This window comes from Rhodnius prolixus, unplaced genomic scaffold (genome assembly GCF_049639745.1).
Source record: "Rhodnius prolixus isolate KJV_2025 unplaced genomic scaffold, Rpr scaffold_9, whole genome shotgun sequence".
Taxonomy (NCBI): domain Eukaryota; kingdom Metazoa; phylum Arthropoda; class Insecta; order Hemiptera; family Reduviidae; genus Rhodnius; species Rhodnius prolixus.
In genome coordinates this window covers 28,846,427-28,871,539 of record NW_027411604.1, presented here as the reverse complement: position 1 = coordinate 28,871,539, position 25,113 = coordinate 28,846,427, and the positions used below count along the sequence as shown (strand labels likewise).

Here is a 25,113-nt window from a genome sequence, read left to right as displayed (position 1 = left end):
GAGGACTTTAGACTGGAAAGATTGGATGTTGGATGGTTTGGCGGTGCCCCACAATTCTGCTCCATATGTCCATATTGGTCGTAATAGTGTTTTGTAAAAGTGTAAGTTTGTTTTGTACGTTCACGGAGGATTTCGGTCCAAGGAGTCTCCTTAGTAGTCTGTAACGTCTGTTCAGTTCTTGTCTTTTAAGTCTTGTGTGACGGGTTCCAGGATAGGCGGCTGTCTAGGTAGAACCCTAGATAATGTACCTGTGTGGAAGTCGGTAGGTCAGTATTGTTAATAGCTAGTGGATACTCTATAGATAACTACAGAACTATTGAATATACTCCTATCTACATAAAAAACTATTATAGGGATTTCAGTGGAACAATACATTTAAGTTAACTGGACAGTTTGCATGATGGTATTCCGCCTTGCTGCCGCAAAATTTAAAATGTTGTTCACCCTTAGTTTATACCGTGTACTCATCCATGAAATAAAATAAAATGTACCTAATGAAAATTAAAATATTATAAGTTATTCTACAATATTTTAATGTAGCCTTGAAAATGAGTATTCATATGTTATATTTGGTGCGCACATTATTATGTAATTAGGTTCTCGCTCATTAAATAAATAAATTCTGTCTAAAGAAATCCATTTATTATCTAACTTAGTTTTTCTTTAAAGAAATAAATAATTTTTGACAGTGAAGGCAATTTTAAATGCTTCTATTAGCTTAAAGGATATTTTTCTGCAAATTACAATAATAATAAAATGAAGTAATCAAGTACAGATGGGGATTATCAGTGGTAGAGTGATTTCCAAGTATGTTATGTGTGGTGTCCAAGACGCTTTTAGCACGCCTATTTGGGCATCTAGTTAGGAAGTTGCTGTAAAGGTTACAGTCTACCTAACTGTAATATTCTATAAAATCCCTAAGAACACGACCTTTACTTGTTAAAGAATGAAAGAGAACGATAACCAGTAAACCTTATCGCAGTTCCATTTTAAAGGACCGGCAAAGTGGATGGAAAACAAAACAACGATTTTTCCGCAACCTCGGGTAATGTTCTATTATAGGAAGTCTTCTGCGCTTTCCAAATGGGCAGTTTTTTTCGTAAATATTCTATTGAAAGGAGCCTGTATCTTTTTAATGTTCCCTAGAAGGGCAATGAGCTCAATGGTGTACGATTACTAAAGACGCCAATGACAAACGAAGAAGCGCTCTAATTTCAAATAAATAAACACAAAATTCAAAAAAAAAAAAAAACTAATCTTTGCATGTCCCTGAAGGAGAATGTTTACGAAGGAACACTACAAATAACAACTCTCAGAAGGTAGTATTTAGGCTAGTTGTAATTTACTGATTTGTCAGGGTTGATTATTAAACTAAAAGTCACCGTGTAAGTAGTAAACAGTAGCCTTAGGTACGGAAATGCTTTGAAGAAATTGTAGAGGGGGGAAAAAAAATTAATGACTGAGTATTCATTAAAATCCAAAATATAGCGTATGACATGAACAATTGTTCATATTTATTTGTTCTCCAGTAGTTAAGAAGAATGTCTATGTTTAAACAAACAGCTATAGAGCGGCGGTAGAGGTAGATAGCTGGTTATAAGTATTTATTAGTGGCTTGCTAGGTGGGAGAAGTCAGATATAAAGAAAGTTTATAGTATATATTGGTGGATAACTAAATCTGTAGGTATCGCAAGATGTTTGGTCCGCACTGTTATTTCCTGTTTCTTACGTCGGCCGCGGTTGTTACGGCACTCTCTCCACAACAAATATGTAAGTTGTATTATCTAAACTTCCTTTTAACTATCTATTTATTGATTTTCTATGAAGAAATTTTATAATTGCTTTATTGTTTAAACCGTCAAACGGATCCATCAACTTTATGTCCTAAATTGGGACCGGAAGAAGGATGGTCTTTTAATAATTTGCTCTTCTTCAGTTTATATAATGCTTCGAATTAATGCTAATGCATTCTTCTCAATACTTCACTTCCTCTTTTTACAAAGGAAGTTTTGTATACCTATATATTTTGCGGTCATGTCAATTTGTTTTTTAAAGGAATAAACATACATATTTATATGCTCATTTACTTAGCGATAACAAATCCAGTGCGTTTTTCATCTTACAATTCAAAAGATTTTTCTTTCTGTTCGAGCGATTGGTGTACAAGATGTTGATTTTGCAGAAGCCATTGTTTATGTTGTTCGGACGGCGTGCGGTTTTTTGGGAAGTTAGAATAATGTAGAAAGTTTAAGTAATTTCTGAGAACCATGCTTATGTGGCGGTATATTTTACTTTTAATGGGACGTCCCTTATTTTCTGACAGTTTTTTTGATGTTAGGGCAAAAGGATCTACATCAGAAATATTATGATCTATGAGTTGATGCTGACTAACTCACAAATAAGCTAACATTCGCGCTCTTATCTTCTACTAAACTTAAAGAACCAGTACTAACAGTGGCTCTCACAGCCTACTTAATCTTCCAAGATTTTATTAATTTTTAATTTCGGAATCGGCATCCTTTTTAACTATCGGCTCTTCTTTAAGCACGTTCCCCAGAAATCAACCTTTAATGCAGCTGTTTTCTTAGAGTTCGTTTTCATTAGCTGAGGAACCGTAAACAAAATTAAAATATTGAACTGTGCAACGTTTAAGGACAAAAAACTAGCATTGTGTGCCATTGGTCTCCTCATGATTTTGAACCATTCTTAGTTCTTAGTTCTGGTCTTTCTCCTGTGGTACTCAATATTTACTTTGGTTTTGTGTGTCCACTTTGTCCACTTAAGCCTAAGTCGTTGATAAAACCCCTGCTCATTTGTCCTTTCTATATGCCAAAGTTCAGGAAACTGTACCTTCCGTTAACATGGCTGAGTCTACCTACTTTTTGTGACAACTGCCTCTTGGAAAGACTTTTTCTTTCTTTAAGTTGGAGGAGGTTATTTTCGTATTCTTTTTAGCCAGGTAATTTATCGGAAATTGAAGTGGTTTACAAGAAAATCGAGGAAAACTGAGGGAAAAAATTTGGCAGTTCCTCGTTACTTCATTTTCAACAAACTCTCCACGGACAACTTCTCTACGGACGGCAGAGAAAACCTTAACCATTTCGTTCTTTCGGCCTTCAATAGAATTTTTCTTGTAAAAATGATTCAAATAAAATGTCTATATGTGTGCGTATTCAGTTTAAAAGAATTATTTAAAGCCGTTTTCGAAGAAAATCTCAGTGAATTGAGAATATACTGAGTAAAATATTCTGTCAAATCTCTTGAGAGCACCGCAAAGAAATTTAAAATTTGAACTCGATGCTATTTTGCGTTTTTTGAACTATTATTCATATTCTGATACCCAGCCACACACCAATCCATTTTTTAAAACTCAGAGGACCACCCGACTTCTTTTTCTAGTAAAAATACGATATAGAAAGCTGTGCACGTTCGGTATTCTTTTTTTAACAACTAAACCAGTTAGTGGAGCAAAACTTAAACAATCTGAGGTAAATATTCAATAATATCAGGCGTCACGCTAGCGGAACGGGGTTGGAGGCACAGCTATGTGGTACTGGGTTCGATTCCCGGTCTAGGACTTGAATTTTATTTGTTGTTTCTTATATGAGAACTTTGTAGTAAAGTATTGTTTGCTAATCGCCTCCTTTCACGGCACCCAATTGATGTCGTTACTTTACTTTTTTTACATTCAATAGTGTCAGTGCTACAAATACTTAATAACTTAATTCAAAACGTTAATCACTCCTATTGTTTAAATCTTCTTTCAACCAGAATGAATCATATTTAAAATTGCTCTCTTATTGACTTGTAATGAAAAACAAAGACCTTGAAAAGTTTCTTAATTATTTAGATAGAAAAAAGATTTAAAGTTTTGAATAACCTCGTTTACTTCTTTTGCTTTGTAAGTAGTAGATTCTAACTATATCCTATTCAGTTTACTTTACTAAAAATATTTTCTTTCTGGTTCGTGTACAGTCACAACTATTGGCAAATTATGTTTTTAATTATCTACTGAACACGAACTAGGAAGTCAACCATTGGCTTGATCTTAGTTCAATAAATAATATTTATGGCATGTAAAACAGAAATGGAGTTGGAATGCTCGGAATAATAATTCATTTAAATAAAATATGTCCTCGTTGCTAAAATTATTTATGGTTTCTAATTCTAATTAGAATTAGAATTATATTGAATACTGAGATAGTTTCCTTAATAAATTCTATTATATATGTTTTATTTTTACAAGTTTATGGTTTTCTAAATTGTTTATTATGGGTTTTGAAAGTTAATATTTTCTCTTTCTCTCCTTCTGCTCCCACCAAAAACAATAAAATCATTAAGCAGGATTAAAAACCTGATTCTGAAGTACAACTATCTTCGTCATCTTTGAGGTTTTTTTTAAACAAAATTATATATTAGTTATAGTTATTACAAAATAGTTTTTAAAGCCCTACGCATTTCTGGCTTGTAGCTATAAGGTTTAATAACAACTAATTACTAATAACAACTTAAACCGAGCTTATTGCAAAAATCCTGAAACTTGAAGCTCCTGAAGTCTGCAACGACAAATAAGAAGAAAATTTTTAGTGAGAAACCGACTGAAACTATTGAATTGAATCTCATCACGGACCAGTTGTAAGATAAACTGGTGTTTTTTTCCCCTATCTCCATCTAGAAAAAGGTACTGAACGGTTTTATGAAGGCACCCAATTAGCTGAAGAGATGTCTCCATAAATATCAACGCCCTAAAACAAAAAACAATTAACTTGGCGTTTTTAGAGATGTTAGTAAAAAAAAAAAAACAACTCCCAAATCACATTTTTTACTTTTATTTTGAATATCTAATTAGCATTTTGATCGCCCTAAAGCCTTCAAATTCTTCCTGAACGATATCTCTTATGAGCTGTCTATTCCTAAAAAGTTTGGCAGCCATTTCTGGAGATACGCTAACAGCAGGATTCAGGGGCCAATTATATGGCCAACTAACTTACCTCCTCTTTTCAGGAATCCATGACGTAGCACCCACTCCATGTGGCGCAGCTTATTTCTTAAAAATAAAAAAAAGGTTTAAAATTAAATTTATTTAAGTATCCTTGAATTACTAATCACTCTTTATAATGTTCATTGACTAATATTGCTATCAAATATTTACTTTTTCTTGCTTGTCTACTAAAAATTAATCGTGATTCCCCTTTCATATTACGTGACCAAATCAAGTTAATATTTTCTCAATGATGTATTAATAACACTCCGTTTTTGCTTAACGATGGAATTTAGAGTACTTTGGAGAACAGTGATTGCGAAGAGTTACCTTTAAAAATCCATCTCTAAAGCTAGAAGCTTCTCAGTTCTTATCTTGGCCCATTTTGAGTCCAGATCTGCGTGCCTACGGAGCTCTCAATCAAGGAGCAACAATTTCAGCCAAGGCTTAATAGTTCGCCACCATTAAGTTTAAAGTTTAAAGCTTTCTTAGCTACTTTTCCTTGATATTTCTTTCTTAATATAAACTCGGAGCCGGGATGAAGATAATTTTCAGAATTTTTTACAAAGAAGCTTTTAGAAGAGTATAACTGTGGGTAACGGAAGATTCGAGCACTTGTATGAATCAAGTACATATTGGAATGGCGGAGGTAGAAGATAAAACAGTAAATAGTTTTGGATGTTTGGGCTTTATTGTGCAGAAGAATCGGTAGTCAGTATGTTCAGTAAAGGAGTATTGACGCTAATCCCTGACCTATGAAGTAAAAACATCCAAACTAGAACGGAAAGTAAACTGTTAAAAGAATTGAAAATTTCAAAATAAACTGAATCCGCAAGGATTTTCAAGGGTGGTAATAAAAAACGAACAAAGAATAAAAGAGGTTAAAAAAAAAAAATTAAACTTTCAGTCAATGTAAACATAATCAAAACCAATTAAAACCAAGTAAGTGTATTACAAAAATAAAGCCACGACAGATAGCATTAATGTACTGTGAACCTGAGACGAAAAATGGGAGCAATCTGGAGAAAGAGAGCATATCCGTCCACAGTTCGGATGCCGCAGGACTTAGTTTCTATTTGTTACAAATAATGTTAATAGTGAAATATACGCTTCCGCCCTCTCTTCGACATTTAATTTGGTAGTTGAACATTAAGACCAGGAAAATAGGTATTATTTACTAAGGGACTATTATTGGCCCATTCATTAAGAGAGTATATCCAATAATGTGTGATTAGAAAACCTTTAACGTTTCAAATTGAGAGAAAAAAAGATATTAACAAAAGAACTTATTGAGAGAAATTAAAAAAATTAAAATAAATAAATAAAGTTACAGATTATTATTATTTTATGCAATTGGATGGGAATCATCCATGGCTGTGAGGAGTTTAGTAAAATATACATTTCCATCTCATAGAAACACAATATTTTTTCAAAATATTACATTCATTTTAAAAAACAAGAGACCACCGCAGTTTAGTTCCCCCCAAAAAAGCTGAAATTTTTGTAGATAAAAATAGATTTCGTTGCTTAAATAAAACTGAAAATTAAATAATTAACAATGGAAGTGGAAAATATGAATTAATAATGAGGACACTACAAGGTTCTCTGTCTACAGATGAATAAACTTGTATCACTACTGAGATAGAATTGATTATGCATAAAGATTATGATAGTTTTCATTAATAAATCATAAATACATATTAACTACTAAAAAAGGTCATGATAAAAACTAGTTTCTTAAGTCCTTTAAGGACTTTACTGTGATTTACAACATTAACCTTGACAAAATTAATACGTACTGTTAATTTAAACTATTTAACTAAGTAAATAAATACAATCACTTACTTTAATTAATAAATAAAACTTTTTTATTTAGTTTAAGAAATGCCTATTGGACAAAAAAAGAGCTATCTACCAATCAGATTAGGGCCAAGCAACAAATCATCTTTTTCACCTAAGTTCGTGTGGATAGTGTAATATTGTCAATTAGAACTAACAAGAAAATGTTTAACATTAAATAATATTTTATTTGCAGAAGAGTGAATAAGATTATTATTTCGTAAAATAACTGAAGGATTTTACTGTTTTAATACTATTAAGGGTCCACTATTATTGAAACTATGTTACCATTAAATCGCTTTAGTTTTATGGGCATCGAGGTAGAATATGTTCTCCATAAATTCAGGATTATAACCCTTATATTATAAAACGCATTGGAGTTTCTTTAGACAAAAGTGTGGCCATCAGATTATAAAAGTATTGGAATGAAGTTATCTTTAGAGTTTCCATATGCATTGCTGTAAAGTTCTCTTGGGATAATAACGCATCTTACATTGTGCAATGAACTGCAAAACTGTGTCACATTATATAACACATTTCTTCGTCCAATTGAGCGAAAAGACTTCGTTTCACATAGAAAGAAAAGAATTTAAGAATTCTATTTCAACATGTGCAGAAATAAACAATATTTTACCATTTAATTCACATGGATTATTACATCAATCATTATAGTTAATATCAAAAAACTACTACTTTGTTTTTTGGTTACATCACCTACAGTAATACGTGTGAGAAATAATGATTCCATTTTCACGTTGTGGGAAATGTGTATGTTATTTATTTCTTATGATCATCTAAGAATGTTAAGCTTCTTCTCTATTGAAAATCAATATTCTACGAAAAAAATAAATCCTACACATAATATTTTCACTAGAAATGACTTTTGTGGGAAAATTTTACAAGTAATACTTACAGCCTTTTATTTAGTAGAAAACATTTAGTTGAAGGAAACCAGTTAAAGTGGTTAGAGAAAATTCTCCTTTGAGAAAATAGAGAAAAACACCCTTTTCCGTATTCTCAGAAAAGTTATTTAAACTGCTTAACACCAGACATGGGGACGAATACATGCAACATTGAAAAGGCTTTTTAAAGAAAATACTATTAAGCACACCTTACAAAGACCATCTTGCAAAACTACTTTTTTCCTTCTCAGCTGATTTCCAAACGGATAGCTGAAAACTCAAAAAATCATGAACTTGCACGATCTTACACTAGTAATAAAGAAATTAATGTTGAAAAATAGTTTACACTCGGCTGTAATAAATATCGTTATTACTAATTACCCACAAGTCCATTTTTTTTTTTAGACTTGATGACACTCAAAACTTTGGGTATTGCTCTCAATAAACTATAGAAATTATAATATATTATAAAATTTTCCTTGTATATTACTTGCAAAGTTTAATTTTAATGTTACTTTAACAAGAGCCTATTCTAAATCACTTTAAGACAGAAATTTAATTTTATTTCTTCTATTATTAAAGAGACAAATTTTATATAAATATTGCATAATTAATTCAAAGGGATTAATGGAAAACATTTAAAAATCATAATTTTGCAAATAGATTGGCAGTTAAATATTGTTTAACAAGTCAGTCACTCAAAACAAAAGAATCCATCGAGTTGAAGTGGAGTTATGGAAGATTGAAGGTCACCCATTATTCAATCTTCTATGGAAGATTGAAAAAAAGATTGAAAATAAAAAGATGGTTTTTTAAGCTCTTCTGAATTCCATCCAACTCTTGTCCTTGGCAATCTAGTAAGTTTGGTTGAGCGTAGAGGCCGGAATTATATGCGGTAAAAAAAACAAAAACAAAATATGAATTAATTTTTTACTGAAATAATGAGTCAAAAAACTAAATTTATTTTATAAAAAATACGTTTGAAAACCCACTGAGATACTTAAATACAACATTATTTATCTTCAACCTGATTTTCAGCATGCTGAATTTAAAATTAAGTTCATAAATGTTTTTAAGACTGGGAAAAAATGGATTTAAAAAAATTACTGGAAGAGTCTTTAGTCGAGCTTGTTGGAAAATTAAACTTTGCTCTTTCTTTTCACACCTTGGTTTCTTTTCACACCTTGGTTTCTTAAAAATGGAATTATTTTGTATTTATTTAATTAAATAACAAATTAATAATAACGATGGATGAAAAATGTTTTAATAATATGTAAAATAAAAGTGGTCTAAATTGTTTCAGAAGGTGTGAGCCATTTTCAAGATATCCTAAAAAACAACACATTACTCCACTGACCAAGTCTTTTGAATATTTCTAAATTCTTTCTCTAATCGGAGCTCCAACAAGGCTTGCTCAAAGTGTTGGGTGTAGCCTCACTTTCTGTGTATGTTCTCTCACCCCTTTATAATCTCCCCATTATGGATTCTATTTACATCGGGAAATAATTTTGAATCCTCCACAGTAAATGGAGTGTAAGACCTTTACAAAGAATAAGCAGGGGATTTGGAAATGATTTTTAATTAGCTTTCTTTTTAACAGAGTATTGATTCTTTTTAAACTGTTCAATGTGTAAGCTTAGAAATTTCAAAATAAATAAATAAATATAATAGGAAAAATGATTTTAAAGAAGTTTTAGAAAGCTTAGGATTGGTTCTCTCTCCAATTATATTTTAAATTTAATCGAAATTTTAGTCGCAACTTTATATTTTATTATTATTTTTTCTTCATTATCTCAAAGGATGGAAACATGAGGAAAAATGGTGTAACAAAATAAAATAATACTATATAATTAAAACAAGTTCTGCTGACAATAATTAATTTGTATTGTTTCTTATCTGTAATTACTAGTTAATTAAGAATATTTGTTTAGTTTAGCATACATTCATAATAGATTTTTTTAAAGATCAGTTAAAACTGCTTTAGGCCAAGGACTTTACCTTGAGGTCTTTGAACTATGATTTTTTTTTTGTTAAACAGAATAATATTGTTTTATCTATACAACACGTCATTCCATCATTTATTTATTGATTTATTTTGTTTTAATATCTTTTTACCGTGTATTCTTAAAGGAGAAGAATTCAACATTGAGTTTTTGCTGGTCGAAAACAATTTTTTTTCCATTCGTTTAAGCTCAGCTATTAAAAAATATGTAATTTTAATTGATACTTCCAACTACAAATATAAACCCAAACTAGTTAAAAGAAAGGTACAAATTATTCTAAAAATTATATAATTTACAGAAAATAATTTCTAGCCAGATTTAGGTTGTGCTCATTAGGACGATAAAACTTTCCTGTGTGATATAAAGTAAATATGATTTTACTGTCGCTAATTTTTCCATCCGCAGTTATTACTTCATCTCTTTTAAATAAAACAAAAGATTACATAAATCTGAATAACTATAATCTAGACCTACGATTCATTCAGCTGCTTGTTTTCATTATTTATTTTTGTTTTGGTAATGGTTTTTAATTATGCTAATAAAGTGCTCTCAACTACTCCATAGGATAAGCCTAAACCGTAATGAATAAAGTATTCTATTCGACTCTGAAGACTCTTCAATAAGTTGTTGCAAAAAAATTACAGCTATAAAGGAGGGTTTGCCCCATATTTTAAAGAAAATTTGGGAATTTTATCTTTTGTAGAAAAAGAGAAAAAAATTGTCAAAGTTGGGTGTTTTTCAACGTTAGGCTTTTTCGTGCAGTTTTTGATGGTCAACCCTTATACAACTGTCCTACCGGACAGTTTTAAAACCACTTTACTCTCCTAATTAAAGTGAGACTTGATGGAAAGGAAGCCTTGACATTCAAACATTAACTTAATTTGAGTTAAATATGGTGTTCAACTGTTGACATTTTGAGTTTTTTTTATCTTTGTTTTGTAGCTTGATAATTTTTTTTTGTATATTGTTATCTTTATTGTTTTTATATTATATATTTGAGGAGCAATTATTAAGGTGGAATTTCTGGAAAGCATGTGTTTGTAGATCTCTAAAACAGAGGCTTAAAATTTCTCAAGATCCAATGGGAATGAAATACCAGGTAGTTGATAAATTTTCGGTGCAAAAAAGTCCCTTAATTGATAAAATTACTCACGGTCAGCTGGTATAAATCGAAAGAGTATGGGTTTTCAATTATACTGTTAATAAACCAGATAGAAAGAAGCAAACGAGAGTGCTGAGTTAGAGTGCTAGAGGATCATGTTGAGAGTAGTGAAGAAGACACAGCTGATAGATGTAAGAACGTGAGAATAAGAATTAGAAACTAAAAACCTGTTCCAACTGAAATAGTAGAAAACCAGGATAAAACTAAAGCTGCCATCGTTGACGCATTGTTTCGAAGAAAAATGAAGAGAAGAAAGAAGATGATAGTTATAACCAGATGTTAAACAATTTTTGATTTCGGTTATACTGTTATTTATTACAAACTCCCTTAAGTTTTTTCAAATACGTGATTATCTATTGTTTCCATGAGACTTTATTTGTAAATTGTTCCTATTTTACGGTCTATATGTTCAAAGAAAAACAAGTGAAAAAAGCTACACAAATATTTTTTTTGTTTAAGCATGTAACATGGTGATTGGAAATTGCGATTGTATATTCTGTGTTGAGAAAAAATATCATTTATTAGTGTGTTTCTGATCCTGTGTTTAATTTCTGAATTTCTTTCTTTGAGGTATTATACTTAAACTATGTATATATAAACCACTACTAGCACCATACACTAATGTAGCAGCAATATCCAGTTAGGAATAACGAATGAACGAATTCTTTCAGATCGGGGGTAAAACATAGCAAAACTTACATTTATGAAATATTTCCCACTAGAATTCCATTTCGATTAAGTGGAGATGTTCACTCAGGTTATTGTAAGTGGAATGTTCTAAGATATTTTCACATCAACGAATTAAGATTGAATTTTAAATTCACTGTTCGTACATGTACTGTGTTTATGTACGTAATTAAACACTAAGTCCTAAATAGCTTGCAAAACTAAATAGAAGAAAAGTTCCTGGCTAATATGTATTTTGTTTCACTTCTTTTCCTTATTATTATTATTATTTCGACTTGGCGTCATTCAAGTTATTATTATTTACAAATAGATTTAATCAAACTATTTGGAACATTAAAATTGTTTTAATACAACGCCCATCTGTAAATAGAAATAAATGCGTCTACAAATAATTCTAAAAAAGCAGGTTAATGTCAGTATGTCCTTGCTTTATTTAGGTTAATCGCAACAGAATAATTAAAAAAAACAAAACTTGTTCTTAATAATTAATCCTGCATTATTTATTTCATTCTATTAAACTATTTATAAAACAATAATTTACTTGTTTAAGGAATAAGTTAGCATGAGTCTTGTATACAAATAGTTACCTAGTTATGGAAGGGCGGTGCAATTTGCCTAGAGTATTTACTTATAATTAAAGTTAGATTATTTTTGCAAATGAGGTTTTGTATCTGTGTGGAAGTCAGGGTGCATTCATGGGTTTTCTCTTTCAAACTGGAATTAGAATGTTTCAAGGAAACTGGAAAAGATGACTGCTTTTGGGGATGTTCTTCTAGCTTATGTACCGGGTTGTTTCTAATCCTCATCAGTCCAGAATCAGCTGTTGGCTTATAGTCAGAAACATGTGTGACAGGACATTCTTATGGCTGTGATGGCAAATGTTGATTCGGGGTGTATCCGGTGTGAATTGTTAAATTCTATTGGGTATTTTACGGACCTCTCCTAGACTTCTGGTTGGTTTCAGGATTTGTCGTTGAGGTTTAAAAAGAAACCTCTACAAAATGGGGCTATTATTTGAAGAGCTTGTAAGACGGAAAAGGAAACAGCCTTAAATCTTATTGTATAGCGCCAAACAGATTGAATAGTGTGCGAGGAAGCTAACTTTAGCATCATTGGTCGTTGGTTGCGCTTTCGCTTTTGTTTCTCTTAAAATTCCTCAATTTGTTCGGACAGTTGTGAATCTTGGCGCTGAATGTTTATTCCAGACATTAACTCCTGCTGTTATTGTTTTATTTTGGGATTGCTATATGGCCCAGAGAAGCTTTGGATAGCTTTGGGTTTCTCTACAAAGGGTTTTCAGAGAAGTATTCTTAATTATGATTATTTGCTACTTTGAAAATACAACTTACGGTTGGATGAACACAACGCAGTCTTCTACTAATTTAGACGATTAAACAGTAATTATTTCGTAATTGTAGTTCATTATTAAAATCATATGTAAGAGTTTAACCTTCAACAATAATACTGAAATTTTTAAAGAATAAGACGCCGTAATTACATTTTTTAAATATTAAGTTATTTATTAATTACTGATATTTTAATTTCTATTAAGTAGAATTTATTGGTTTAGTTCAACTTTGCGTATTTTCTGTCATTGTTATATTTAAATAGATAAGAATTAAGTAAAAAATTTGGTATAAGGTACATCTCGTTCGTAACAAAGAAATAGCCTAGGTTCCTCTAGTAATATGGAGCTGCGAAGAATCGTTGATTGATCACTTCTTGACAATTCCTAATAACTGGTTACTGAATACCTAAACAGGTGGTTACTGAAAACTGAAATACTTCATGCGTTTTCAATTTCTAGATTGTCTCATGAGATTGCTTAGATTATTTCTCGAAAATATACATTTTTAAGATGTCATTAACGGTTACAACTTAATAACTATTTTTCAATTGCAACAACGTCCCACAAAATATCACATTTCTTTAACTCTCTTTAACAGGAATTTTGTGCTAAATTATTACTATCGATAATTAAAAAAGTGTTTACAAGAAACTATTAAAAAGTTAAAATTGTATTCTCCTTGTTTGTTGTCTTGTCAATCTATCACTTCCTAGGAAATTTCATGATGTTTGCATTACCGACCTTCAATAGACAAACTCTTCTTTGATTTTAAATATTACCAAATCGAGGTTAACATAATGGCACTCTTCCATGACACTGAGTCCACCATTCAATGTTTATTTAAATGAATATATTTTTTTTCTTCTAGAAATATCTCATTTTTACTTAGGCTTCTGCGAGTCAAATTTTTTAAAATTTATTTTTGAAGGTAGCAACAAATTCTAGATTATTTCTAGGCAATAACACAAGGATCGTCTGCCTGCAACTTTGTTGAGTACTGTTTAGACAACTGGAATATGGAACCCAGTTCGATTTGCGTTCCATTCCCTGGATGTTATTTAAGCATATGATTCAGCAACTTTAAAATAAACGAAAGCATGAAGCTGTGACAAGTTTACAGTAATATTCACTGAAGAAAATGCCGATCTGAACGTCAGCCAACCAGAAACAGACGCTGTAATCACTGCTTCATTTGCTTTTTTGTCACAGTTTCGATTATTGAACTCTACTCTGGAATTAAACTAATTTTGCTTGTCAGTTTGAACTTTTCCCCAAGCCTATGAGGTAACTGGCGCTCGGAGCTTTTTTTAGTGCAACTACCGGCTTCCTAGTGATGTTCTATCGTTACAGACACCCTTCACCGTACAGTGAGCTTTTAGGAAGATAAATCGAACGTTATTGATCTTGAAGACTTAATTTCCGATCGTGGAAGTTTTTCCATCAAATTTACTTAACAACAATCAAATATCGTAGTCCTAACGTTAAAAATTAAACATTTATGCAAAATTTAATGATTAGATTAATTAATTGAAGAAAATTTATCCCATGGAATTTACGTATAATTTTTGGTTGCAGCCTCATACACGGAACATTGCAAGAGAAGTTCGCCCAAGTTCAACAAATGTATGAAGAATGCTCTGCAATTGTTTGTTAATGACTTAAATAAAGGTATGTGAATATTTAATTATCTTTCATTAAGAATTCATTAATGTTATTCATTATTATTGAAAAATAGTCCTATAACGCAATAAATTCTTGTGATTGATTGAGTGGAATTTAAAAGAATAATGCGGAAGTAAATTAAGTAACTGATGAGAGGCAAATCACATATACACAAACTCATACATTTTGTCAGCAACTTCTGATGAACATTCACAAGATGATAATAATTTTATTGTTTTTTTTTTTTTTTTACTTTTAAAGTGAACTCTAACCTTTTCTGATATGTAGTAGTTTTCTTTAATTTGTTTTGAATTGTGCAAGTGCTGAGATATGTATGTTAATGTGGTTCGCATAGTGAGGGTGCTGAAACAATAAATTTAAAATAATTTCTTTCCTTCAAGGAGATTGGCAAGGTAAGTTGCCTATCATTTCCAATCACGAAATCGTTAAATTGATTACACTGAAAATGTTGCCTTATGTGCAATTGATCTTACAAATTGTTTTTTTTACCGTAAAAAGAATAAGAAACTAAGTTGCATAAGATCAGTACAGACAGCTTCCTTATTGCAACTTGATAAACCAGGACGTTCTGGGTGTTATGCGGTAGAATTCATTGTTAAATAACTTCTGTTATTACACCGGATGATCAAAATTTTCTGGTTCAAAACATTGTAAATGAACATCGGCTTTTTATGGATAATTTATTGTAGAATGTTACTTGTATTTATTTAAATGTTATGAAATAGCGCAGGGTGGCCATTTTATTAGGGGATTGGAGATGAGATCTTGGATACATGATACTTCGTAAAAATACATAGTTCAGATAGATGCAAATATAATAAGCAGTATCAAAATGTAATTTGTCGGTTCATTTATATAAAGCCCACTTTAATTTACCCAGCTACAAATTTACACCTTAAAGTATTAAATATAAGTAATGTTATTACAAGCATAATTAATTTTAATAGTCAATAATATAGATCAGCCCTGAGAAATTAGCGAATGAATCAAACAGTGCCCTCGCTCAAACCAGTTAAACAGCTAACTGATCGTCTCCTGCGTAGAAAAATTATTGTTTTACAAATTTCTCTGACGAGTAATCACTGTAATCAAACATTTATTTGAAATAAAGGTAATAAATTGCTTGAACTTCAATTCACCCTATTTTGGAGGGCTTTTCCTTCTGCTTCACAACTGACGGAATGAATTTATTATGCTAATAGAGCAAAAATGTTTTGAAATTCGTTGTTTGAAGAGAAAAAATGTTTTTTTTCCAAGTAGATGAGTTTTAAATAGGCTTAAAATAAAAGTGAACTCTTATTTGACCATCTCTAGTTGATCTATTGTGAATCTCTTTGTCTTTTTAATTTTAATTTGCTCACACAAATGTAATTTTAATCTAAACAACTCGTTAGAAAACCTTTCAGTTGAATTCAATATTAGAATAAAATTCGAGAGTTAGAATGCTACAGGAGCAACATTTTAATTGTATTTTTTAATTATAATTCGCATTCAAGTGCACCAAAAGTTTAACCACTTTTGTCTATTGAAGAATTAAGTTACTCTCCACTCTATAAAAAGAGCCATCAGAAACAGTATAAATAGTAGTTTACATTCACAAGCAGAAACAAGATTTGTTGCCATTTCAGTTTACACAACATGGACAGAATTCTTGCAGATTCTCACGATTGTACTTTCACACGTGACTGTAGCTGGTACACTTCCCTGTAGCAAATATCTTGAAAGTTCAAACTATTGATTCTTTTTGAAAAGGGGATAAAATAAATATATAATTTTGTTTTGAAGTTAGATAAATTTCAAGGTTTGAATAGAGTTAGTAAAAATCTGTTATTACAGACATGAAGTCAAAACTTTTGAGTTGATTAAGAATGCTAGAAAATTTAGCTTCAATATTTCTCAATAATCATTGATTAGGCAATCTATGGTTTATTTATTTCCTTGAATTATAAACATATAAAACATTAGAGTTGTAAATTAACAGTTATAAAAAAATAAATAAAAGTTGAACTTCCCTGATAAGTTAGCTTTTGCCTGGGTATTTACTGCAATTAAATTGTGTTCATAAAATAGAAGTTAAAACTTCTTTTTCTTTAATTTTAAAAATCTCTTTAGAATGTTTTTCTTGTTCGAGCATGTCAAATTTTAAAATGGAGTTTTTAGTGAAAAAGTTTAATTCTGTTGAATATACAGCTGCGGACGAGGATGTCAAATCAAAGAGTATTATCATTCTAAGTGGATGGCTATCCAGCGAATTCTATAGAATATATCGGAAACCCAGTGATTTTGCGACAATGAGATCAGTGTAAAGTAAAGCACTTGTCAAGCAGGGGCTCAGACCAGCTGACCTTGCTAGCAACTATCTAACTATCTAAGAAACTGGTAACCCAGTAAAATTAAAAAAAAAAAACTTTCTTTCAGGTTCGAGGAAGGAGATAGTGCAACCTTAACCCTACTTAACGCACTACAAACCTTAATTGTAGTTTAACCGGTTAGATTATCAAGAAAAAAGCATTACGGACTCAAAACAAAGAACAGGGCGTCCCAGACTTGTATAAAATTTACAGTCGATTCATTTTCAGAACATATCGTTTATGAACATTTAATAACTTAAACTGTGGACAACCTGTGAGTTTTCACAGGTTAGTTAGAATTGGCTTAGTATTGGTGCTCAGGATTCAGTACGAGATGATTCTGGGTTCGAGTAAGGAATCAGGATAAGGTTCTTTACACTCCCTAAGCGCCTTCCTACAGCTTCTTCCTGATCGGTAGACAACAATGCCCTTAAAAAAAAAAAAAAAATACTCAAAATGGGCGGAAGATCCAATTCAGTAATCTAGCTCCATAATTTTTCAAAACAAAAGTAACATTTCTACCTTAAAAGTAATATTCTTCGACTTATTTCTCGTTAAATCTCTCGTCGTTCCATCCATATCCTTAAGCAGTTTAATAGTTCCCGTCATCTGTTTCCAATTAAGACTCCTAGTTTCCTCTCTTATATTCCCCCATTTCGACTATGGTTGTTTAGTGTATGGCGGTCTTTCTGGTGATATTGAAGCTAAGCTTAAGCTCCTCATGAACTGCTTCATAAGATTTATTTTCAGCATTTCCAGAGACTCTCGCATTTCGCACTGCTACGATGAGTTGAAGTGGCTTTTTCCTGTCTATCGCCGCCAATATTTTTTGGCTTCTTTCCTTTTTCAAGTCATCCAGTCTCAAAGGCCTTCCTATATTTTTCAACTCCTTAAGTTTAAATCCTCCATCCATTCCCGTAACACTAGATCTCGCTCATCTGATCTCTATATTCCCTCTCACCGTACCTCAACCTTTGACAAGTCCTTCCTAATACGTGCTACCTCTCTCTGGAACTCCTTGCCTTCATCTGTCCGCCATGCTCCTACCCTATCCATCTTTAAATCCCGTCTATTCAGTTATCTACTTTCTATTCAGCTTCCTCCGAAATTCTAATTGTTTTAATTTATTTCCTTAATTCCTGCTGTTTTATTATTTTATTTTTACTTTCATTTTCACTTATTATATTTTCACTTTTGTAAATACTTATTTATTTATTTAATTTCTGTATGATCACAGGCCAAACTGTTAAGGCCTCTATTTGTTCCTGTATTTATTCTTAGGGGACAATTGTTCCAGAATAATAAATTTCTTTTCTATTTCTATTTCTATTTCTATTTACTAGAAAAAGCCAAGGTGATCCTCTTTCAACAAGTAGTCATATCCAGGATGCATAACCACATTCTTCAAAATCTGTCTGTCTGAACTAAACTCCTAAGGTTCGTAAACCCATCCGGCAAACTTAATTTATGCACAAAACAAAATTGAGCAAAAAAACCTAAATCTTACATTTGTTCAAACATTCAACATTTAAAAGAAACCTTAGTTTTTTGGAATTCTAGCAATATTGGACGCCAAACTTTTAGATCAATAATTTTTTTGAAGTACATATTTCCATATAACATTTAGCGTCTCTCTTATCACGATTAATTTTCTCTAAATTTTTTCAATTCCATATTATTGCAGACAAAATTTAATTTTATTCTGAATTAACTGGTTTTTAACCACACGTTTCTTAGTGCTCCAAAAAGTTTAGAGCTAATAATGTGCACAAATAGTGTGAACTTGAATAGGTTCGGGTTTTGTTAAATTAGCCTTAAAAACCAAAGTTTTTTTTGGTTAAAATTAAACGTAAAAATAAAAAAACTAATTAAAGTTTTACTCATGTAATAGCAAGGTTACTTCTGACGGCCAAGGATTTGTTTCTGTTTAATATTAAATATTTTCTTTTTTCTTTTTCTAACATCAAGACGGGATTAATAAAAATGAGTAGTAAAATGAATTCTCAATTATTATAGTGTTTTAATCAGTTTCTTTTGTAAGAAATAATTATTCAAAAGTAATGAATCCAAATAAAGTTTAAAATGTAAAACCAAGTCTAGAAATTTTGTGAATATTCTTAAGATAGACAATATAGTCAATAAGTTCTTGCATTTTATGAAGCACTAAATTAACTAAAAAATATTTTTTATATTGTTGTAAAATACACCTGGAATTATAAGTAACTCAAATATGCAGTCATACTTAGTTAACTTCTTTTTTTTTTCTGAGTAGTATACAGCAATTAATTTTATTTTTTAATTAACAAAACTATTTATATTTCAACTTTTGCTCAAGGTTTTTATTTTGCGTTTATTTTTATTACGCTTCATTCCAGCTGCTAAAATAAATAACAATACTTATATTTTGCTGTTATTTTCTGCGTATATTGGAAATTTTTGTTATTGTTATTATTGATCATTATTACAATTTTAATTTATTTCTAAAATAAACCACTCGTGGAAATGTTCCTTAAAAATGTCCTCTCCATAATTACCAAAATATTCTTAGAAAATTATGTGGCAATAAGATATTTTTATTCATTTATTCTAACTTTCTCTTAAATAGGCAAAACGAAATCAGTACAGTATAACACATTTTCCAAATATGAATATTTACCTAAAATAATCCCCCCCCGAATTGAGGTTTCCTGAGCCAGAAAATTTGATTTTGAGAAAATGTTTTAATATAGTTTTTAAAACGGTTGTTGAACGGTTCTTAAAATACCGATATCCTAAAGCAATTTTTTTGTTTGTCGTTTAATATTTTAAGCATTATTATAATAAGATTAAATGATAATTTACCAAAATTGGTGGAAACGCCCAGTTTTATTCTGTTAAGTCCCGTTTCTGGAAACAAATATGAAAACCTAATAGAGATAAGTAAATTGTATTCAAATGATGATTGGAGGTAAATTCATTTTTAAAAACTGAACAAATTCAAATTGTGTTTTTACAGCTCATTTTCTTTTACAAATATAATCGCCATTACTTGCATTGGATTTTCTTCCGAATATACCGTTATGAAAATTAAGATTGGCTACAAGCCAACCACAAAGTCAACACTAGTTAATAACCTGGAATAAATAAGTACACGTAATTAACTAACAATTAAAACAATGTGATGGGAATTAGAAATAAGTGCAGCAATCATCTATTAAGTCGTCGCCCTTGAATTTATAATCACCTCTTTTATCATGCTACAGTAACTGGACAATTAATTATATTTATTCAGAGTTACAATGTGTCAACTTGATTTAACTACTTTCACTATTGAATAACTATAAGCAGATCAATGAATTTTTGAAAAAGTTCATAGTTTCGAAATTACTGTACCCAATAGGCAAGAGATCTAAAATTTTCAACACTTGAATTTTTATATAAATAATAATAGTTTCTATGCAAAGAAATTGTAAAATTAAGTTTATTCTAAAATAAACGTTTTTTGGAATTCAGACTGCGGACAGTAAATTAGAAAACTTCATTTAGAAACTGCACTATCAATCTTAACAAATCAAGACCGGTAATCTATACATTATACAAAAAGTGTATCATACTAGTACACTAATGATCATAAGGTAAATGATTATAATTATAATTCTTTTATAATCTTATAAAACAAAAACAAAAAGAAGAAATATTCATAAATATATACAAATATATTTCTAAACAGAAAAAAACACTAATTTCTACCCACTCGCCCTCACTCTCTTTCGAAAAACTAGTATATTACGAAATTAATCTGGTTTGAGAATCAGTTTCAAGGTTAATAACTTTAGAATGTCATACTGTAGATTCAACTAGGAAGTAGAAAGAAAGGGAATTTCGCTTGCAAAAGTGGAAGAGACTATGACTGTTGACATTCCCGTCGACTGTCCTACTTACTGCAAAAAATTTTTATTTTATTTCTTTAATTTTGTTGTGATCTGCATTGAATCAACCACAGTAATCTGTGTACAGTCATTATTTTGTTTGAACAGTAAAATCAGTTTTACTGGAGATACTTCAATCTGTGCCCTCATTTTCATTAAAGGAACTTCGTTTCAAAAGTGTAACTCCCACGCTTCCTAGACTGGAGTATCGTTCATAAACCTACATTTTCTGGTTTTAATTAGAGGTAAACCTACCCCAAAAAAATGTCTTCAGTCCAGTTAATCTCCAGCTCTATCTTCAACAGCCTTTCTCTTCTTGCTAAACTGGCTGGTGCGATAGATTTTGGCTTTACAAAGACACTCTACCTATATAAAATTCATTGCAAAGAGTTTTTTGATCTAAACAGTTAATAAATTTGACCTTTTACATAATTCAATGTAACTTTTGCTTACAGTACATTTATTTAAGGCTAGATTATGTCCAATTAACGGTTAACGTTTAGTCATCCATTTAAATACGGCCTTACTTTCACTTGTGGACAGTAATAACTGTCCATTTTTGTGATGTAAAGGGAAGTAAAAGCTAAAAATAAAAACTTAAAAATTTACGCTTTTTATGTATTTTTTTGTTTTTTAGATATTATTGACGGGGAAACTTTGGATCCATGGGTGATGCCTGAATTGCCATTGATTTATGACGCTGGAGTCAGTGAGAAGATGAGTGTAACGCTTCTTGGTGTTTCTTTACATGGGCTTTCAAATCTTATTGTAAAAAATGTTAGGTAAGAATTCTAATTCGTTTGATGTATCAAGTTCTGTGTTTGAGAATTCTCTTTTGCGATAGTAGACTGAAATGAAACTTTTTTTTCATGCTCGATAACAATATTAATTTACCCTGAAGAAGGTAATACATTTACCGAAACGTTGGTATGAAGAAATAAAAATTTGTGTTTAAATCTAATGACCTCACCTCAATATCCCCCAAAATCATCAACAATAATTTACTTCAATAAAATTATTGTAACAAAATGTACTTATACTTGTATTTTATGGTTTCAGATCAAATCTAAAAGACAAAACAAAACTAAGAATGGAAATAGATCTGTACGATAATCTAATGTATTTTAATGGTAATTATTCTGCCGAATTAAGTAGTAACACTGAAGTACCGATTACAGCTGAAGGATCATTCAACATTACTCTAGGTAATTTGAGATCATTTTATCACATTTAATTAGAGATAAATATCCTAGTCAGTCCGTAACAATAAAAGAAGGATGCAGATTAAATAAAAAAAAAAGTCACAGTTTAATTAAATGTAAAATGTTTTACTATCTGAACAAATTGTGCCACTTGTGTTGCAGAATTAAATGAAAAATACTCTACTCCACATGAGTAAAAGTATTTTTACTCATTTCCATTAATGGCTTGTCTTGTTTATACTATAACTTTTATAAATTAATTAATCATTTCACGTAATTTTGGTATTTTCAGTTGATTTAAAAGGAACTTTATTACTAAAAGGAAGGACTGTAAAAAGAAATAATGTAGATTATCTACAAATTGATAGAGCATCAATTAAACCAGATGTGGGAAATCTATATATTGACGTTGTAGGTGAGAACGATCCTTATCCAGAACTAAGTAAGTACCTTTCAATTATACTTTATGTTAAGCAAACATTTAGCATTTTTTATTTTGTGCTGTAAGAAAACAAAATTTAAATCAGCTGGTTTGAGTTAAACCCAGTACCCAGTACCACAATTCTTAGCTTTGCGGACCTCGCCTCTAACCACTCGAATATCGTCGCACCTTGGATTTTATAATGTTTTCAATTTGTAATAATGTACTTATATTCATTCTCTATTAAAAGATACAAACAATTTTATTGCGCAAAAAATTGACGATTATTTTATAAAAAATATCTTTTTGTGCTCAAATTAGTAAAAATCATTGAAATGATAAAAAAGGTAGCTTGGTTTGATAAAAAAAAGTCAACTAAAAACTGTGTAAATACGTAGTTAAATACTCGTATTTCTGGAACCAATTTCCTTTCCTATGAGCTGGATAGAATTCTCTTTAAAATTGTCGTTTCTGATTGGTTATACGAACTCTCTAGGTTCATTCAAAACATTTAAAGAGATTAGTGTGATCATTTATAATCATCCAGTACTTCCCATCTGGATGGTAGTTACTTCAAGAACTCCAAATTCTTCCTTGGTGATAATTAGGTGAACGGGGAATAATATGAAACTTAGCCTTCAGTCACTTTATGCAAGTATCACCTGCCTCACAGTGTCAATTCTTGAACCCACTAAAGATTAAAAGATTATTCACCAACATTTTGTAAAATAACAATCATATTTTCAACAATTATTGAAATTTACTTTTTCTATTGTTACAACAGCTGCACTAGTTATGTCGCTGGTGAACCAGTACTGGAGGCTAGTATATTATGAAGCTCTTCCTCTGATTGAAGAAGGTTTAGATGAAATAATTCGTTCCTATATGGATGAAGCAATATCTAATATACCATTCGATACTATTGTACCTGCTTAGATTTATAGAATTATTTATTTATTTAATGTAAAGCTCATTACCAATTGCACAAAGAAATTTTGTAAATAATTTATTTTGTAATATTAATTAAATTGTAAATTTTGAATTAGGTTAATAAGAATAAATTTTCCAATAAAATTTGTAAATTAATTTCTTCAGTTTACTAATTGCCAGACACTGTCCCAGCTGGATATGAGTTTCAATCTTGTTCCTAATCCTTGTTCCTTGTTCTTAAATCAATATTCATATATCACAATTTTGTTTATCAAGTGTGAACATCTACTCTTTTAATAATATTAAATGAATTAAGAATAAGTTAAGATTTCGTCTGGGCAAAGGTGGGGTTTCACTAAAAGCAAGTGAGATCAACGATGAAACCTTCATTGCCTGCTTTTTCTCGTTTTTTTAGAAACATGTTTCTAAATGTTTGATTCTATTCTTGGTCAGAATGAGGTGCACATTGAGATGACTTGAAACTAACAGGAGTTTTAATTGTAAGCGAATCTAGTCCCTTAAATTCTTAGCAAAATAATAATGGATCTGAAAATAGTAATTAGTAGTTCTTTAATTTTTCAAATTAATGAACATATTAGAGGAATGTCAACATTGGGTAAATGCTCCAATTCGCTAATCCAGTTACTTTTACTTTTCATTTTCTTTTTACACTACAAATATGATGAAAATGTCAAAAAAAAAAGAGTTAAACATTTTTGAAAATCAGATGGTAATATATTTTTATTTTGATATTCCTTAATTCCTCAAAATGCACAAATTTGACATCTTTCATACAGTTAAATCAATTAAATGCACTGTTTTATCACACAAAGAGCCAACAAGATCTTCCATTAGTCATCAAAGGAGCGGATTGCTGGTTTTAATTTCCATCTTCTTCTGAGGACTCTTCTCCTGCGGACGCTTCTTCTGAGGACTCTTCTCCGCTTCCATCACTATACGTCCTTAAAAATAAAAAAGAAATTTTTCTCGCTATAAGTGCAACAACTTTATTATATTTAGGTTGCAGAGGCAATGGTTTTTTTTTTATATCTACGAAGTTAGAGAGACGATAGATTCGCTAAATTGGTAAGAAAAGGGTTTATGAGATCCTAGTAAGGATTAGTCAAGTGAGTTGCATTTTGAAAAAAGGTAAATATGAAGAGTCCAGTCGCCGCGATCCATAACAATCTGTTGCATCAACCAAAGATTCAACAATGGTTTATTATCAGGATTCAAACGCACCCCGGTCAATTCACGTCGTGAAATAATATTTGAACTAACCGATATTTGTCCAGTAGGCGCTCAGTTCAACCTTGATTTAGCTTTTAATATTATTTTTGATGCCAAATCATTTTGGGGTTCGGTTAAAAGTTTAAACAAAAAAGTATGTAAACAAACTGAGTTGAAAACTGCAGTATATAATATCTGCAGTATTTTAAACAATTTTATAAACCTCAGCTTTACGCTAAATGAAAGTAGATTGGCTATTAGTAATTGCATAATAAATAAAATACCAGGAACAGATTGTCTGACAGACGTATTTTATAAAAACACTAGGCCCTCTGTTTCCTAAGACTATTGTGGCCGTTTTGCAAAACCGCTATGATTCTTATAGCCTTACGAGGTGTAGGCCTTGTAAGGCCTTGGTTAAAGTATGATAATAGCTTTTGCAAGGATCTCTTGGAACTCCTATGCA

General features: G+C 30.8%; 2 protein-coding genes across 5 annotated transcripts in view; one reads left to right on the top strand and one right to left on the bottom strand.

Annotated features, from left to right (window-relative positions):
- The first annotated feature begins 1,608 nt into the window (after positions 1–1,608).
- On the top strand, positions 1,609–23,573 carry LOC141454656 (uncharacterized). The gene is made up of 6 exons (XM_074129121.1): positions 1,609–1,770; positions 14,498–14,590; positions 21,502–21,646; positions 21,924–22,069; positions 22,359–22,508; positions 23,272–23,573. The coding sequence occupies exons 1-6, from the start codon at positions 1,695–1,697 to the stop codon at positions 23,421–23,423; spliced, it is 762 nt and encodes a 253-aa protein (XP_073985222.1). The 5' UTR covers positions 1,609–1,694; the 3' UTR covers positions 23,424–23,573.
- A 557-nt stretch (positions 23,574–24,130) lies between these two features.
- LOC141454654 (uncharacterized) overlaps positions 24,131–25,113 on the bottom strand; it is a 30,882-nt gene continuing 29,899 nt past the window's right edge. For all 4 annotated transcript variants that reach the window (XM_074129118.1, XM_074129119.1, XM_074129117.1 and 1 more), the window contains one exon: positions 24,131–24,379. In XM_074129118.1, the coding sequence (XP_073985219.1) occupies positions 24,298–24,379 (82 nt within the window). In that variant the 3' untranslated portion in view covers positions 24,131–24,297. The remainder of the gene's footprint in view (positions 24,380–25,113) is intronic.

Bases quoted from the DNA above. Each gene is read 5' to 3' on its own strand.
- LOC141454656 (XM_074129121.1), top strand. From the start codon at position 1,695: ATGTTTGGTCCGCACTGTTATTTCCTGTTTCTTACGTCGGCCGCGGTT. The intron at 1,771-14,497 runs GTAAGTTGTATT...TTTTGGTTGCAG, and splicing joins ACTCTCTCCACAACAAATAT to CCTCATACACGGAACATTGC. The intron at 21,647-21,923 runs GTAAGAATTCTA...TTATGGTTTCAG, and splicing joins CTTATTGTAAAAAATGTTAG to ATCAAATCTAAAAGACAAAA.